The sequence below is a fragment of the Manis javanica genome, chromosome 9 (genome assembly GCF_040802235.1).
Source record: "Manis javanica isolate MJ-LG chromosome 9, MJ_LKY, whole genome shotgun sequence".
NCBI lineage: Eukaryota > Metazoa > Chordata > Mammalia > Pholidota > Manidae > Manis > Manis javanica.
Genome location: NC_133164.1, coordinates 77,647,652 through 77,667,173, shown reverse-complemented (window position 1 = coordinate 77,667,173; position 19,522 = coordinate 77,647,652). Strand labels below are relative to the sequence as shown.

The window sequence follows — 19,522 nt, the reverse complement described above, 5'->3', positions numbered from 1 at the left end:
TTGTAAGATGTGTTTCTGTGAATACAAGTCTCTAAATATGCACATAGCTGCAGAATATTTCCAAAGCTGACCTTTGAGCTCATATACTTACAGGGACTTAAACAGTATTTCCAGTCTCTTTCCAGAGGGAGCCTGGCATGCAGTTTGCAAGAGACCTTTTCTTTTCCTCCTACCAACGTGCCTAGGATAGTAGGAGTCACAATTCAGAGCTATTGAGGACTATTTTCTCCTTGTTCTTTTACTTGTGCCTAAGGAGGAGGAGGGAAATGAGTAACAGCAAAGCCTCATTTGTATATATCTGTACCTTCTATTATGAGTCTCTACCAAAGAATTGCCTTTCTTCCACTAATTTATGGTCATGAAACTTCAGCCATCCATAAAACATTTCTAAGGTGGGAGAAGCAGAAGAATAGCTGTTCCATAGCCTGTTCTAAATGATTTAGAGTAAGACAGAATTAACATAGTTAACATAGTTCTTAGTAAGCTATGAACCTGCTCTTTGGTCTACCTTTTGCAAGTGTATGTAGTACTTAATGGTATACATATTTTTCTTTTTCTTTTCTTTTTTAATTGATATACAGCATTATATTACTTTCAGTTTTACAACATAGTGGTTCAACAGTTGTCCATATTATCAAATCCTCACCCCCACTAGTACAGCTAGTATTTGTCAACACAGGAGGATGTTACAGAATCATTGGCTATATTCTCCACACTGTACTACTATCCCCATGACCATCTTACTTTATGATTGAGAATTTCCATGCCCCTTTATCCCCATTACCCTCCTGACCCACCCACTGCAACCTCTCCCCCATGGTGACCAGCAGTCCCTTCTTAGTGTCTGTGAGTTCATTGCTGTTTTGTTCACTCTGTTTTGCTTTGTATTTATATTCCACAAATAAGTGAAATCATATTTGTCTTTCTCCACCTGATTTATTTCACTGAGTATAATACCCTCTCAATCCATCTATGGTATTGCAAATGGCAGGAATTCTTTTCTTTTTAGGGCTGAATAATATTCCATTATGTATATGTATGTGATAAACATTTTTTATAATAGTACTACTCCTAATTCTATTTTAGATACCGATCTTTATTTTCTTGTCTCACCATTTTTACCTACTTCTTACTTCTTGCCTGATATGTTTTAAACAACTTTAAGTTACTTTAAATCATTTTTAGAATTACTTATATATGACGATGATCTATAAAGTAACTGATTATTTAGGTTAGGCTTTTCATAACATGTTTGATGTAATCAAGACCTCAGCCTCCTTTCAGCAGCCAGAATGCTGACAGTAAGGTGTATAGTTGTCAGCATGAATTGAAAGATTTCTCCACAGGAAATTGAACTAGCCAAGAACGGGGAGTCCAGTGAAATGACCCAGTCATATCACACTAGCATGCAAGTCCTATCCATACCTACAAAGCCTTCAGTATTTTAGTGCCTTACTCTTAAATGTAGATAGTGATCACCTGTCATTTGAGAAAAATCTGTTTTATAGAAGGCAAAGACCAAAACAAGCTAATAGAAAAGTAGGAAGTTGGAGGTCACAATGAGTGATGCCAGATGGAACTTCCAAAAAAAACCCATTAATTTCCCCAAGGAGATAAGGTGGTAGCCATGAAAAAAGAGCTAACTAAACAAGGAGCAGCCAATGGATTTTTTTTTTAATTCTTGGAAATTAGAAGTGAGTACTGAGGGTTAAAGATAAAGTGGAAGAAATTTACCAGAAACTAGGAAACAAAGATGGAAGAAGCAAAATGAGGGGGGGGGAAATGATTAATTCAGAGATCTATTATCTTAACAAGAGTTCTTAGAAGACAGAATACTGAAAACATAGAAAGGACATTATCAAAAAAGTAAAACCAGAAATTTTCCCAGAACTGAAGGAACATGGGTCTTCATATTGAAAGGGCCGTTGAGCACCATGGATATAAAAAGACCAAGACCAAGATACAGTATCCTGGCGTTTAAGAACAGTGGAAGCAAAGAATGTCCTCAAGCTTACAGAGAGAAAAAGCAAGTCACATATAAAGGTAAAATAATCAGAATGCCATCAGACTTTTCAGTAACAACTCTAGAAGCTAGATGATAATGGAGTAGTGTAGTACCTTCAAAATTGGAATGAAAATTATTCTTTGTCAAGACTAAATATTAAATGAGGATAGGATAAAGGTATTTTCTGATGTAAAAAAAATCTCAAAATGCTGAAAAGCTTCTGTACAGCAAAGGACACCATCAATATAACAAAAAGGTATTACAGTATGAATATATTCATAAATGACAGAACCAATGAAGGGCTGACATCCAAAATATTTAAAGAGCTCACACACCTCAACAAAAAGCAAATAATCCAATTAAAAAATGGGTAGAGGAGCTGACTAGACAGTTCTCTAAAGAAGAAATTCAGATGGCCAACAGACACATGAAAAGATGCTCCACATTGCTAATCATCAGAGAAATGCAAATTAAAACCACAATGAGGTATCACCTCACACCAGTAAGCATAGCCGCCATCCAAAAGACAAACAAGAACTAATGTTGGCAAGATTGCAGAGAAAGGGGAACCCTCCTACACTGCTGGTGGGAATGTAAATTAGTTCAACCATTGTGGAAAGTAGTATGGAGATTCCTCAAAATGCTCAAAATAGAAATACTGTTTGACCCAGGAATTCCACTTCTAGGAATTTACCCTAAGAATGCAGCAGTCCAGTTTGAAAAAGACAGATGCACCCCTATGTTTATCACAGCACTATTTACAATAGCTAAGAAATGTAACCAACCTAAGTGTCCATCAGTAGATGAATGGATAAAGAAGATGTGGTACATATACACAATGGAATATTATTCAGCCATAAGAGGAAGACAAATCCTACCGTTTGCAACAACATTTATGGAGCTAGAGGATATTATGCTCAGTGAAATAAGCCAGGTGGAGAGAAACAAGTACCAAATGATTTCACTCATATATGGAGTATAAAAACAGAGAAAAACTGAAGGAACAAAACAGCAGCACAATCACAGAACCCAAGAATGGACCAACAGTTACCAAAGGGAAAGGGACTGAGGAGGATGGGTGGGAAGGGAGGGATGGTGGGGGGGAAGACAGGGCATTACAATTAGCATGTTTGGGGGGGTGCACAGGGAGGACTGTACAACACAGAAGACAAGTAGGGATTCTGCAGCATCTTACTACGCTGATGGACAGTGACTGTAATGGGGTTTGTGAGGGGGACTTGGTGAAGGGGGGAGCCTAGTAAACATAGTGTTCTTCATGTAATTGTAGATTAATGATACAAAAAAAAAATCTCAAAATGCTCTTTCTCAGGGATTTCCTGGAGTTGGTGATTCAACAAAATAGGGAGTAAACCAAGAAAGAAGATAAGAGCCTAAAGAATCCAATAGAATTGAAGGAAGAGTATTTCTGGGATGATAGGATAAAGGGACATGCCAAGATGACAGCTGAGAAGCAAATCTAGAGAACAGGCAGTCCATTTTAGAACAAGTTAGAAGGGTTAGAGAAAGGCATCTCTAACAAAAAAATGGTAGACTATTGAAGTTATCTATACTTGTAGCAGAATGGGGGATGAATTAAAGATGAGTATGTAGAAAATTGAGTAAGTGAAAATCAAGATAATTAACTTCATGGGGGCAAATGAAGTTGTATAAGAATGGAAATTTAGTCATACTGTACATCTTGGCTCCATATTTATATTAGTCATAATGCACAAAAAAACCCACCCACATATATATAACAATATTGGAAAGTCAGGAGGATGGGAAGTGTGTGTGTGTGTGTGTGTGTGTGTGTGTGTGTGTGTGTGTATGCGAGGAGAGGAGATGGGAGTTGGTGAAAGAGCTGTCCACATCTTCCATTGTGAAACAATAAACAAGGCCCAAAGTTGAAAAATACAGAAGCAGCAAGCTATTACGATACTTAGTATATGGAAATAAGCATCAGGGACATTTGTTCTTCACCAAGAGCCTTAAAAAGCTATTTGATCTTTAAAATTATAAGGATGTATAATTTGATAAAAATAGTAACCAAACGTGAGTGGGTGCCTGGGACTGGCGCCTGAGGACAAAGAATATCCCGCGTTTTTCCCTGCGGGACCGGTGGGCGGGTGCCTGAGACCGGCACCTGAGGAAGGAGGAAATCGCGAATTTTTCCCTTTTTTTCTCTTTTTGGCGAGTGCTTTTTGGAAGCCTTAAAGGGACAGGGACCACGGTGCTAGGGAGGCAGGGCGGCGGGACTGGTGAGCGGGTGCCTGGGACCGGCGCCTTAGAACAAAGAATATCGCGCGTTTTTCCCTGCGGGACCAGTGGGCGGGTGCTTTTTGGAAGCCTTGAAGGGACAGGGACCCTGGTGCTAGGGAGGCAGGGCAGCAGGACCAGTGAGCGGGTGCCTGGGACCGGCGCCTGAGGAAAAAAAAATAAATTATGTGTTTTTTCTTTTTTCTTTTCTTTTTTTTTTTTTCTGTTCCCTCTCTCGTTGCTGTTGTTGTTTTGGTTTGGAGAGTGCTTTTTGGAAGTCTTAAAGGGGCAGGACAGGTCACTTAGACCAGAGGCAGGGAATCTAGGGATCTCTGGGCACTCTGACCCCCTGGGCAGCAGGGAGCACAGAGGCCCCTTACGGAGATAAATAGCCTCCCAGCCGCTCCCCCTCCAATGGGGCTCCACCATTTTGGAGGAGCAGCCCCAGCCAGGCCACACCCACAGCAACAGCGGAGATAAACCCCATAGCAACCGGGCAGGAAGGAGAAGCCCTGTCTGCACACAGCTGCCCAACACAAGCCACTAGAGGTCGCTATTCTCCCAGGTGAGGAAGGCCACAAACCAACAAGAAGGGAAGCTCTTCCAGCGGTCACTTGTACCAGCTCTGCACACTATCTCTATCACCATGAAAAGACAAAACTACAGGCAGACAAAGATCACAGAGACAACACCTGAGGAGACAGACCTAACCAGTCCTCCTGAAAAAGAATTCAAAATAAAAATCATGAACATGCTGACAGAGATGCAGAGAAAAATGCAAGAGCAGTGGGATGAAGTCCGGAGGGAGATCACAGATGTCAGGAAGGAGATCACAGAAGTGAAACAATCCCTGGAAGGATTTATAAGCAGAATGGATAAGATGCAAGAGGCCATTGAAGGAATAGAAGCCAGAGAACAAGAACGTATAGAAGCTGACATAGAGAGAGATAAAAGGATCTCCAGGAATGAAACAACACTCAGAGAAGTATGTGACCAAACCAAAAGGAATAATATTCGTATTATAGGGATAGCAGAAGAAGAAGAAAGAGGAAAAGGGATAGAAAGTCTCTTTGAAGAAATAATTGCTGAAAACTTCCCCAAACTGGGGGAGGAAATAATCGAACAGACCATGGAATTACACAGAACCCCCAACAGAAAGGATCCAAGGAGGACAACACCAAGACACATAGTAATTAAAATGGCAAGGATCAAGGACAAGGAAAGAGTTTTAAAGGCAGCTAGAGAGAAAAAGGTCACCTATAAAGGAAAACCCACCAGGCTAACATCAGACTTCTCGACAGAAACCCTACAGGCCAGAAGAGAATGGCATGATATACTTAATGCAATGAAACAGAAGGGCCTTGAACCAAGGATACTGTATCCGGCACGACTATCATTTAAATATGATGGCGGGATTAAACAATTCCCAGACAAGCAAAAGCTGAGGGAATTTGCTTCCCACAAACCACCTCTACAGGGCATCCTACAGGGACAGCTCTAAATGGGAGCACGCCTAAAAAGAGCACAGAACAAAACACACAACATAGGAAGAATGGAGGAGGAGGAATAAGAAGGGAGAGAAGAAAAGAATCTCCAGACAGTGTATATAACAGCTCAATAAGTGAGCTAAGTTAGGCAGTAAGATACTAAAGAAGCTAACCTTGATCATTTGGTAACCAGGAATCTAAAGCCTGCAATGGCAATAAGTACGTATCTCTCAATAGTCACCCTAAATGTAAATGGACTTAATGCACCAATCAAAAGACACAGAGTAATAGAATGGATAAAAAAGCAAGACCCATCTATATGCTGCTTACAAGAAACTCACCTTAAACCCAAAGATAAGCATAGACTAAAAGTCAAGGGATGGAAAAACATATTTCAGGCAAACAACAGTGAGAAGAAAGCAGGGGTTGCAGTACTAATATCAGACAAAATAGACTTCAAAACAAAGAAAGTAACAAGAGATAAAGAAAGACACTACATAATGATAAAGGGCTCAGTCCAACAAGAGGATATAACCACTCTAAATATATATGCACCCAATACAAGAGCACCATCATATGTGAAGCAAATACTAACAGAACTAAAGAGGGAAATAGACTGCAATGCATTCATTGTAGGAGACTTCAACACACCACTCACCCCGAAGGATAGATCCACTGGGCAGAAAATAAGTAAGGACACAGAGGCCCTGAACAACACCCTAGAACAGATGGACCTAATAGACATCTATAGAACTCTACATCCAAAAGCAACAGGATATACATTCTTCTCAAGTGCACATGGAACATTCTCCAGAATAGACCACGTACTAGCTCACAAAAAGAGCCTAAGTAAACTCCAAAATATTGAAATTCTACCAACCAATTTTTCAGACCACAAAGGTATAAAAGTAGAAATAAATTCTACAAAGAAAACAAAAAGGCTCACAAACACATGGAGGCTTAACAACATGCTACTAAATAATCAGTGGATCAATGAACAAATCAAAATAGAGATCAAGGAATATATAGAAACAAATGACAACAACAACACTAAGCCCCAACTTCTGTGGGACGCAGCGAAAGCAGTCTTAAGAGGAAAGTATATAGCAATCCAGGCACACTTGAAGAAGGAAGACCAATCCCAAATGAATAGTCTAACATCACAATTATCAAAACTGGAAAAAGAAGAACAAATGAAGCCTAAAGTCAGCAGAAGGAGGGACATAATAAAGATCAGAGAAGAAATAAACAAAATTGAGAAGAATAAAACAATAGCAAAAATCAACGAAACCAAGAGCTGGTTCTTTGAGAAAATAAACAAAATAGATAAGCCTCTAGCCCAACTTATTAAGAGAAAAAGAGAATCAACAGAAATCAACAGCATCAGAAATGAGAATGAAAAAATCACGACAGACTCCACAGAAATACAAAAAATTATTAAAGACTACTATGAAAACCTATATGCCAACAAGCTGGAAAACCTAGAAGAAATGGACAACTTCCTAGAAAAATACAACCTCCCAAGACTGACCAAGGAAGAAACACAAAAGTGAAACAAACCAATTATGAGCAAAGAAATTGAAACGGTAATCAAAAAACTACCCAAGAACAAAACCCCGGGGCCGGATGGATTTACCTCAGAATTTTATCAGACACACAGAGAAGACATAATACCCATTCTCCTTAAAGTGTTCCAAAAAATAGAAGAAGAGGGAATACTCCCAAACTCATTCTATGAAGCCAACATCACCCTAATACCAAAACCAGGAAAAGACCCCACCAAAAAAGAAAATTACAGACCAATATCCCTGATGAATATAGATGCAAAAATACTCAATAACATATTAGCAAACAGAATTCAACAGTATATCAAAACGATCATACACCATGACCAAGTGGGATTTATCCCAGGGATGCAAGGATAGTACAACATTCGAAAATCCATCAACATCATCCACCACATCAACAAAAAGAAAGACAAAAACCACATGATCATCTCCATAGATGCTGAAAAAGCATTTGACAAAATTCAACATCCATTCATGATAAAAACTCTCAGCAAAATGGGAATAGAGGGCAAGTACCTCAACATAATAAAGGCCATATATGATAAACCCACAGCCAGCATTATACTGAACAGCGAGAAGCTGAAAGCATTTCCACTGAGATCGGGAACCAGACAGGGATGCCCACTCTCTCCACTGTTATTTAACATAGTACTGGAGGTCCTAGCCACGGCAATCAGACAAAACAAAGAAATACAAGGAATCCAGATTGGTAAAGAAGAAGTTAAACTGTCACTATTTGCAGTTGATATGATACTGTACATAAAAAACCCTAAAGACTCCACTCCAAAACTACTAGAACTGATATTGGAATACAGCAAAGTTGCAGGATACAAAATTAACACACAGAAATCTTTAGCTTTCCTATACACTAACAATGAATCAATAGAAAGAGAAATCAGGAAAACAATTCCATTCACCATTGCATCAAAAAGAATAAAATACCTAGGAATAAACCTAACCAAAGAAGTGAAAGACTTATACTCTGAAAACTACAAGTCACTCTTAAGAGAAATTAAAGAGGACACTAATAAATGGAAACTCATCCCATGCTCATGGCTAGGAAGAATTAATATCGTCAAAATGGCCATCCTGCCCAAAGCAATATACAGATTTGATGCAATCCCTCTCAAATTACCAGCAATATTCTTCAATGAATTGGAACAAATAATTCAAAAATTCATATGGAAACACCAGAGACCCCGAATAGCCAAAGCAATCCTGAAAAAGAAGAATAAAGTAGGGGGGATCTCACTCCCCAACTTCAAGCTCTACTACAAAGCCATAGTAATCAAGACAATTTGGTACTGGCACAAGAACAGAGCAACAGACCATTGGAACAGATTAGAGACTCCAGAAATTAACCCAAACATATATGGTCAATTAATATTTGATAAAGGAGCCATGGACATTCAATGGCAAAATGACAGTCTCTTCAACAGATGGTGCTGGCAAAACTGGACAGCCACATGTAGGAGAATGAAACTGGACCATTGTCTAACCCCATATACAAAGGTAAACTCAAAATGGATCAAAGACCTAAATGTAAGTCATGAAACCATTTAACTCTTGGAAAAAAACATAGTCAAAAACCTCTTACACATAAACATGAGTGACCTCTTCTTGAACATATCTCCCCGGGCAAGGAAAACAACAGCAAAAATGAGCAAGTGGGACTACATTAAGCTGAAAAGCTTCTGTACAGCAAAAGACACCATCAATAGAACAAAAAGGAACCCTACAGTATGGGAGAATATATTTGAAAATGACACATCCGATAAAGGCTTGACGTCCAGAATATATAAAGAGCTCACACTCCTCGACAAACAAAAAACAAATAACCCAATTAAAAAATGGGCAGAGGAACTGAACAGACAGTTCTCTAAAAAAGAAATACAGATGGCCAAGAGACACATGAAAAGATGCCCCACATCACTAATTATCAGAGAAATGCAAATTAAAACTACAATGAGGTATCACCTCACACCAGTAAGGATAGCTGCCACCCAAAAGTGGAGAAAGGGCAACCCTCCTACACTTCTGGTGGGAATGTAAATTAGTTCAACCATTGTGAAAAGCAGTATGGAGGTTCATCAAAATGATCAAAACAGACCTACCATTTGACCCAGGAATTCCACTCCTAGGAATTTACCCTAAGAACGCAGCAATCAAGTTTGAGAAAGACAGATGCACCCCTATGTTTATCGCAGCACTATTTACAATAGCCAAGAATTGGAAGCAACCTAAATGTCCATCGGTAGATGAATGGATAAAGAAGATGTGGTACATATACACAATGGAATACTACTCAGCCATAAGAAGTGGAAAAATCCAACCATTTGCAGCAACATGGATGGAGCTGGAGAGTATTATGCTCTGTGAAATAAGCCAAGCGGAGAAAGAGAAATACCAAATGATTTCACTCATCGGAGGAGTATAGGAACAAAGGAAAAACTGAAGGAACAAAATAGCAGCGGAATTACAGAACCCAAAAGTGGACTAACAGGTACCAAAGGGAAAGGAACTGAGGAGGATGGGTGGGCAGGGAGGGATAAGGTGGGGGGAGAAGAAGGGAGTATTAAGATTAGCATGCATTGGGGGGAGGGAGAAAGGGGAGAGTGGGCTGCACAACACAGAGAGGACAAGTAGTGACTCTACAACATTTTGCTAAGCTGATGGACAGTAACCGTAATGTGGTTGTTAGGGGGGACCTGATATAGGGGAGAGCATAGTAAACATAGTATTCTTCATGTAAGTATAGATTAAAAATTAAAAAAAAAAAGAAAGAAAGAAAGAAGGGGGATTACTCATTGATAGGATAAACTTATTGGTAAATCAAAGATCAACGCATGCTTTAAATATCCTTAATGTTGATCACTTAAAGGGTGTCAGATGATCAGCTATGGAGGTACTCTTTTCTGACAATATTCCTTTCTCTTAATTAAAAAAAAAAACAAACCAGTTACTGTGTGCTGACCTCCAATGAGTTCTGCACAGTGGTATAGAGGGCATGTCAAAGTGTGGGCAAAGGGTCTGTTTGTTTCTATGCAGAAGATCAAGGCCTAGCTTGGATACCCAGAAAATGAACTAACATACGATATGAGGAGGAGCTTCCGGCATCAGCACTCTCTGGAGGACTTGTGCCAGGGGATAATCATCAAAAAGCCTCCACAGGGATCTGGACGATGCTGCGGTTGTGGCTACATCCAGCCCACCATCTCCTGGACTTGCCATAGGAAAGAGGAGGGAGATGTCTAGGCTGGCATGTGCATACAGTGAGACAACCAATTTGACCGGATCCGTACTGTTGGAACTCAACCAGGAGGTGGGAGGGGTGCAAGGTGTAGCACTCCAAAATCTTATGACTATAGACTATCTATGGTTAAAAGAACATATGGGATGTGAACAGATCCCAGAAATGGGCTGCTTTAATTTGTCTGATTTCTCTCAGACTGTTCAAGTACAGTTGGACAATATCCATCATATCATAGACAAATTTTCACAAATGCCTAGGGTGCCTAAATGGTTTTCTTGGCTTCACTGGAGATGGATGGTAATTATAGATTTGCTTTGTTTATGTTACCATATTCCTATTATGTTAATATGTGTGTGCAAATTAGTTAGTAGTTTAAAACCTATACATACTTAACGTACTCTACAAGAAGATATGTCAAAGAAATAATCAATCCTCCCATGTTTCCTTCCATATGCTACATCTGTAGCTTTCTTTCTTCCTAATTACAACCCTTAAATAGAATTCGTGCCTCATATCGAATTTACCAAGTATCATAATTCCTCCAGGTGGTAAAGATACCTCGAGACAAGTGCTGGGCATAGAAGCCACAGGGCATAAATCTGCAAAGAAGTAAAAAGCTAACCTTTTCAAACAATATGGCTTCTCTCTCACTTACCAACTTTACATTTCCCTGTATGGCCCCAGAAGATGACTGGTTAGCCAGAGACGGGTAAGATTCCTCAAGGGAGGAACAACCTAAGACAGGCACTGTCGCAGGGGGGCCATCAGGTGAGAATTTGGGGATCAACAGAGGTGAGGCTCAGAACCTCACCCCCCCCTGCTTTGAGAGAAATCTTCTGCATCCGTGGATGTTTTGCTGCCCTTGTCTAGCCTGGATTAATACTTAGTCCATAGGCACACACCTGATCATCTGATCATCTACATTTGCCCTCTTACAGCACTAAACTATGTTTTCTACCTTTATCTTGCATCTACCTACCACTTCAGCATTTTATTAAAAATAAAAATAATAATAATAATAATAAAGGGAGAAATGTGGGATCCACATATAAATCGAGTACAAAAATCAAACGAATATTCATATTTGACCTGATTGTTTATAGGTCATAATGCGTGATCAAAACTGAAAGTTTCTGTGATGACTGCCCTTGTACTGTTCACCATGTAAGAATTTATTCACTATGTAAGAATTCGTTCACCATGTAAGAAGTTGTTCGTTATGCTTCAGAAGATTGGAGACTGACGAGAATTAGACTTGAGATGGATTAATGATTGTACATTGAGCATTGACCCCCCTATACTGAATTTTATTGTTGTTAACAACCATTTGATCAATAAATATGAGAGATGCCCTCTCAAAAAAAAAAAATAAATAAAGGAAAAAGAAGAACTTAAAATAAAAAATAAATAAATAAAATAAAATAAAAATAGTAACCAAAGGGAATAAATAATATTAGCAGTTGGGATCATGAATAATTTGTTTTCATTATACATTCTTACATTTCAGATTCAACATTAATAGTTTATTCTTTCATAGTCTAGGAGAAATTTTTCATTATTTTATTCAATGTGAATCTTTATTATTCTTAGGTACTTTTCATTTGTTAGAAATTCCTAATTTTAGCACCTTAACATTGTTTTTTTAAAAAGACATGATATATTTTCTAAGTACCAGAAAACACCATAATTATGTGTTGGGAATACCAAGACTTGATCCCACATGAAGTTTATGGTTGTAGAATAAGGGGAGAAATGTGTGAATAAATCATAGTGTAAATTTACATATGTTAGAACACTGATGTCACTGGAAGTAAAAGCTTGGGAACAACGTGAGATGGTAAGGAAGCAAAATTAACACTTAGCCACCTATTTAATGTAGTATATGGGTGTGAAACACCCGAGTGACTCCCAGTTTTCTGGCTTGAGTGATTGGGTATATTGTGGTATCAGTCACTGAGAATGGAAATAGATAAAAGATAAGGATGCAAGTTTAATGAACTGTGTTCCTTACGATTTCAGCTATTATATTGAAATACAAATATATTCAGTTGGATATAGCTAGTATAAACATCTGGATATTTGGGTTTGGAGCTTAAGAAAGAGCTGAGAGAAAGAGAACAAGCAAGGAAATGAAAAGGAGTGAATAGATTGCATGATTGTCATTATATTCTAACAGAGTGGGTGAGATCTCCAAAGAGATAATGTAGACTAGAGCATGAGACAGAGCTCTCGAGGTAGAATATTTGGCTTAGATCTTTGCAGGTCTTAGAAAACCCATTTCATAGGACTGATGGTAGCATAATTTCGTGTAGAAAAGTGAAGGGCCAAAAAAAAAATGAAAACTACAAGACAAAATATTTTCTGGAGCTTGACTGTAAAGGAAAGAGGAGATTTGGCTAGTGGAGAGGAATATTGGTTTGAACAGCTTCTTGTTTTGTTTGTTTCATTTCTTTATTGGCATCTTTTTAAGGTGAAAGAACCATGAACTGGAAAGATTTGGGTTCTAGAAAGGAGCCCATCAAAGAGAGTTCAAAACTATGGAAAGGAAGAGGATAAGAAACAAACTAAACGATGGCTAACCAGACAGATCCTGGTTTTGTAGATTTGGAAGCTTATATAATTTGGTGGGGAAGAAAATGGTTTCTTTAAGAAAAATTTCAAAGTAATTAATACAAAATTAGATACAGTGCTATATATAAGGGGACCATGAAAGTAAGGGGCCTTGAAGTTGAAGCTTCCTTAGTTCAAAGTAAATCCATCAGTTGATGATGGCTTAAATTCTTGGGATGTGGGGAAAAGAAAAAGATTAAGAGCACTGGTAGTAATATTAGCCTTCAACAGAAAGGAAGCACTTCTTTTAATCTCTCTAGAATGTACATTCCAAGAGATCAGGGAGCTTGTTATTCTTGTCCAATGATTTATCTGCAGAACTTAGAGCAGTGCTCAGTAAATATTTGAATATTTGATGAAACAAGAAGAAAAATGATGAGATTGGTGGCAAAATAGCCCTTCTTAAATTTAAGGAGAAAATTTCTTTGTATTTGATAAGGTCATCAGATGGAGAGGGGATGATAATGAAAATGAAATTCAAAGAGAGTAATCATAATTTGGAATAGACAATGAGGAATAGAGGCAGAATAGGTGAGGCAAAAGGGTATTGTGGGTCTTACCAAGATAATGGTTGAAATGATACAACTATGAAGGGACTAAATCTTCCTCTTTAATGTTGCAGATAGTGAAACTGTTACTTCGTCATGGTGGAAATCCATTTCAAGCTAATAAACACGGAGAGCGTCCAGTGGACGTAGCAGAAACAGAGGAGTTGGAATTGCTGCTAAAAAGAGAGGTGCCTTTATCTGATGATGATGAAAGTTACACAGGTTTGTTTCAGATTATCTGCGTTCAGCAGTATGCTTGACATGATATTTAGTAGAACCTCCTCCTCCTTTTCAATCCAGAAAATTTTTGAGTACCTTAGAATCATGCTAGCTAGCTAGCTAACTATTAAGAATGGTGAATTTAGTAATCTAGGTATTTGCTGCTCATCCTCTATATAAGTGGAGTCATAATGCCATTGCCCTATTTCCATGATTTTCCCCCCAAATTGCCAACATTACATTCATGCCTACTGAAGAGCCTCTCCGCATTAATAGCCACCACCACTGCTACTCTGACTTTTCATTCTTTTATAAATTAGAGAACTGTTAACCAAATCTTCCCTGTCTTCCTAACATTAATGAGTCATCTGTGCATTTTTACTTATGTGATTTAGATGGTTGAACTCTGGTCATTGTTGCAAGGTACATTCACAGTTTTGCAAACACAGTTTTGAAAAGGAAAGATCCAAAAGAATATTTCAGATAACTTGGGACATACTCAGAATTTAAAAATAAACAATTAAAAATACAACAGAAAAAAACTTTCCTGTATAGAAGAAAGTCTTTTGTGTAACAGATTGGAAGAGTTCACCATGTTCCAGGCAAAAATCAGTGAAAAAAAAAATGTATTCAGTCTCATAACTGGCCATATCCTCACAAAATCTTAAAAAATTCCTATAAGCAATTAGATAATGCCATGTATTTTTACATGGAATAAAAAAATCAAACTATACTCATTTTATGTCAGCCATTGCCTGAAGGCAGTAAAATAACTAGTTTTGAGGCACAAAGGTCTACCCTTTACTTTTTTTTTTTTTTTGAAGTATAATTGACATATATAACAATATCAATTTCAGGTATACAGTATAAGGATTTGATGTTTGTATACATTGCAAAATGATCACATTTAGTTAGTTAACATCCACTACAAAAAAAATCTTTTATTGTGATGAGGCCTTCTAAAAGAGGCAAATATCAAATAAACAATATGACATTATTAACTATAGTCACCATGCTATACATTACATCCCCAGGACTTATTTATCATAAAAATGGAAATTGGTACCTTTTGAGAGCCTTTACCCATTTTGCCCACCTACACCCCCTCCTCAGGCAACCAATAATCTGTTCTCTGTTACATGAATTTGTGGTTTTATTTTTAGATTGTGCATGTAAGGGAGGTCATGCAGTATTTGTCTTTTTCTGTATTCATTTAGCATAATGCCTTCAGGGTGCATCCATGTTGTCCCAAATGGCCAGATTTCATTCTTTATTGCTGAGTAGTAGTCCATTGTGTATATATTCCACATCTTCTTTATCCATTCGTCTATCAATAACACATAGATTGTTTCAGTGTGTTACTGTAAATAATGCTGCATTGAACATGGGATACATACATCTTTTCAAATTATTGTTTTCATTTTCTTAAGATAAATACCTGAAGTGGAATTGTTGGGTCATATGGTAATTCTATTTTTAATATTTTTAACGAAAAGTGGGATAGTTTCATGGCTTTTTCACATTACAAGAGAGAAGGAAAAGTAACCAGTGATTACATAGGAGAGAAATCCAGCAGCTCCTTAACTGTGTGATCAAAGTTAACATCAAAGGAGGGACAACAGATGGACATATATAGATCTGGGAGACCTAACAAAATATGAGTAATAGTTATTTATGGAAACAGAAAGAAACAGGTAGAGAGAGAATAGTCCATAATTATACTGATAGAAGAAAATTTTCCTGAGCTGAAGAAAGCTTGAGTCCTGAGTCTATCAGTTAGCAAGTTCAGTGAGTTCCAGATGGATTGATGAAAACACACCCAACAGCACCCCCAAGCCCCAACATACATTTGTCAGATTCCTTGGTTCTGAGTGTAATTAAGCTGCAAGTCACATTGGCATTGGACTTCTAACCTCCAACAATTAAAGATAGACTACTGAGAGGAAAGAACTACAGCATAATCTTGTACCTGCCCAAGGTATTACGCACCTGTCAGGGCAAAAGAAAGATAATTCCAGACACTTAAGGATTTAAAAGGACCAATATGTATATTTTCTTATTTAGTTTAAAAGAAAGAATGGAAGAATAAACCAACAACTTATAAAAGTGGTTACCTAATAGGAGGAGGGATTAAAAAGGGAAGTATGTGAATTATTAGTCTTTTTGAAAAAGTCTGTCAACAGCTAACAAAATCCAAGAGCTTTTATCTTTTAGAGGTACATACTAAGTATTTCTAGATAAAATGATGCGGTGAATGGGATGTACTTCAAAATGATGCAGAGATAGGATAAGTAAAGGTATAGACTGACCAGAGATTGATGGCTATTGGAACTAAATGATGGGTATACGGGGGTTCAGTATAACCTTATGTCAACTTTTGTGTAGGTTCAAAATTTACCATTCTAAAAACATTGTAAAAAATACTTAATGCTCCTTGATCTGGCAGTCACACTTCTGGGAATATCCCATGTTTATTACAGCACTGTTTTTAGTGTAAAAAGAAAAAATACATAGTCATATGGGAAATTGTTTGCAAAAATCAAGGCATATAGGCACACCATGGACTGTTGTACAACCGTGGAAAAGTATACCTTAATGTTGTACTGGTTACTTGAAGAGATCTTCATAAGATACTGAGATAGGAAAATCAAGATGAATAATCATAGTATTTCATTTTTGTAAAATGAATGTTTTAAAACCCTATATGTATGTTTGTATACATACATACATTTGTGTAAAATTTTATAAGCATGGAACAGGGTCTGAAAGAATGTATACCAGGCTGCTGATGAAACCTATGTTGGGAAGCTAGTGGCAGAAGGGGATGATTCAGGTAGAGGGGGAAGGAAGCTACCTCTGGACACAATCATATGAAAAATTTTTATACACATAAATATAATATATAAGACAACAAAATTTTCTCTTGCCCTATACCCCTGATTATTTGATTCCCTATGCCCTTCCCTTCACAACTAAGCTTCTTAAATTGCATTGTAGTACACTTAAAGTGCACTCCATCGAATCTGTTTATTAACATCACACATGATCGCCTAACTGCCAGATCCCTTATCAGTCATTTCCGTCTCTGTAGAATTTGACAGTGTTGTTCACGTTCTTCCTAAAATTCTCCTGCCTTTGTTTCTGGAACATATTCTTTCTTGACTTTCATCCAGCTTCCCAGACTGTTCCTTCTACGTTTCCTTCCAGAATCTCATCTTTATTTCTTCCCCATTCCCTTCCCATGATTTTTCTGAAGATTTTGCCTTCTGGACCCTATTCTCATGCCATGTATTCTCCCAGATAAACTTACACATACAGTTTTGACTACCATCTGTATATGATGATGCCTTCCAAATATTTCTCTATCCCATGCCTATTTTTTAAGCTTCAAACCTATATATTTAGCTACTCTCTGGATGTTAGTTACAATTCCCACAGAAATAGTACAGTTGAACAGGTCTTCTTTTTTTCCCATTTACCACTCCTCTTCTTGTTTTTCCTATCTCAATTAATGTTAATGTCATCCAGCTATACATATGTCCTGTATTTGGTAGTCATACTGAACTCCTCTTCCTCTTCCTTCAACTCAAGTATTCAACTATTTCTGAGCACCTATTATGTGTTAGGCATTGCATAAACACTGGGGATACAGCTGATTATGAAAATGAAAATACTAACAATCATTCACTAACCCCTGTCAATTTCTCTCAAAATCTTTATAAATCCATTTTACCAGTTACAAGCTGAAAGTCATTTGAACATATTTGTACTGTGTGAAATCAGGATTATAATAGCTGAAATTACATTTGCTTCCATAAGAAAGAAAATACTTGAAAAATAGAAAATTCCTGTGTGGTGTGTTAATTCTCTCATTTATTATGGCTGTGAACTCCTTAACTGTAGTATCTTCAGAAAGCAATAACTGTGAAAAGCAGCTTTTGTTATAAAACTTTCCATAAGAAAGAAATGCTGCAACAGATTTTTCCCATGGAAGAAGGAAGTTATCTTACTTGATTCTTAATAGTTTTTCTTGATTTTTCACTGATTTCTATTGTTTCATGTGTTCATCAGCTATGTATTGGTTTTTCAGAATATTTGTTACCACATGGTGAATGTGCCTGAATTATTGCTTGATCAAGGAATGATGCAAAAATCATCAGTAAGTATCGTACAAAGATTTTGGAGTTGCTAAAAAAGACTGATAAAAATACCCAAATTTATTGCTTAATTTACATGAGGTCCTTGTTAGACTTAACTTTATCAAAAACTTCATCGTATCTATACTCAGAATGTATTAATATTTAATTAATTTAACTGCCCATAGATACTTATATGTGTAAAGTCTGATGACATTGTTACCCATCTTGGTATATCATGTCATCCATGTGACAGATACACTTAAAGTGTTGCAGAATTAAAGAATATAACCAGACTGAATTTCAGAACTTAGTAAGTTCGGAGTAAATACAGGATGTTATATATGTAACATTTTAAATAAGGTTTATTCCATTAGGCATTGTGCTTAATGACATAGATATGCAGAGTAGCTGTTCCACAAATTGTTACTGGTTCTCAAGATAAGGAACTTGTGCTAGATTTTAAATCAGTGCACGGCTTCCTTCATCAGAAAGGAGAAAATGCTATGCAAAGAATGTCAACTGAACTAAACAGTGCTGGTGACATAATTGATTTCCATTTTTGTCACGGGCTCCTTATTTTATCACAGATTAGTAATAAATAATATGCAGACTGGCTCAGTTCATGGTCCACACTGACTGAGTAGCGTTTTATGTCCCTGATACCAGATATTTATGATATCGTTGTACTAAATAACCATGTCCTAGTTAGTACAGCTTATGTGTATACAAATATATAGCACTTTGATATTTGCATTATTCTTTAGTCTTTTTTTCCCTCTAACTTCTGCCCTTTTTTCATGATTCTTTTCTGCATTACCTTCTTGTACAGAAATTCTATCTAATAATAATATTTGCTACAAATTATTGCTTCTTGCTACCTTGCTGAGAACTCAGAAATATTCAGAGCCAGATCATGCTCGTAAAACCTAATCATAGTAATGGAGATGTAGGTAACTCTGTCACATAATGCCCTCTTCATCCATACGTTCTGATACTCATTAATTGCCAGAATAGAGACTCTGTTACAAGTTTGCAGATACAGATTTTATTGAACAGAATGCCCAGTGGACAAAGTTGAAAATGCCAGTCATTGTCTAAAGAATTATTTACCTTTTCTTATTACTTTGACTGCCAATATATTGGTCTTACTAATTAAGCAGCTGCTATAAACTTTCCTCACTTGTATTCTTCAACTCAAGCAAGGAAATGTTCCATCATAATGAAAAGATGAACTACTTTTTAGAATCTACTGTAAAACAGATTGGGAAACTTTAAAGAAGACAGTGATACAGTGTTACCTATCCACTGGTGTTTCCTGAGTACATTTTTGTGTCATAAAATACACAAAAGGATCTGTATTTTGAAGCCTTATTAGATATAAAGTAGCAAATTGTAACTATTCTAAACATATTGTCATAATTCGTGAAACTAATTTCC

The 19,522-nt window shown here is 37.2% G+C and overlaps 1 protein-coding gene across 4 annotated transcripts in view; it reads left to right on the top strand.

The window, feature by feature from the left end:
• The window catches only part of ANKRD12 (ankyrin repeat domain 12), a 182,188-nt gene that overhangs the window by 127,464 nt on the left and 35,202 nt on the right, over nt 1-19,522 (top strand). For 3 of the 4 annotated variants that reach the window (XM_037008382.2, XM_037008384.2, XM_037008380.2), the window contains one exon: nt 13,802-13,949. In XM_037008382.2, coding sequence (XP_036864277.2) covers nt 13,802-13,949 — 148 coding nt within the window. Of the gene's footprint in view, nt 1-13,801; nt 13,950-18,036; nt 18,106-19,522 lie in introns of those variants that run through there. The other variant, XM_017643788.3, reaches the window with a different exon arrangement.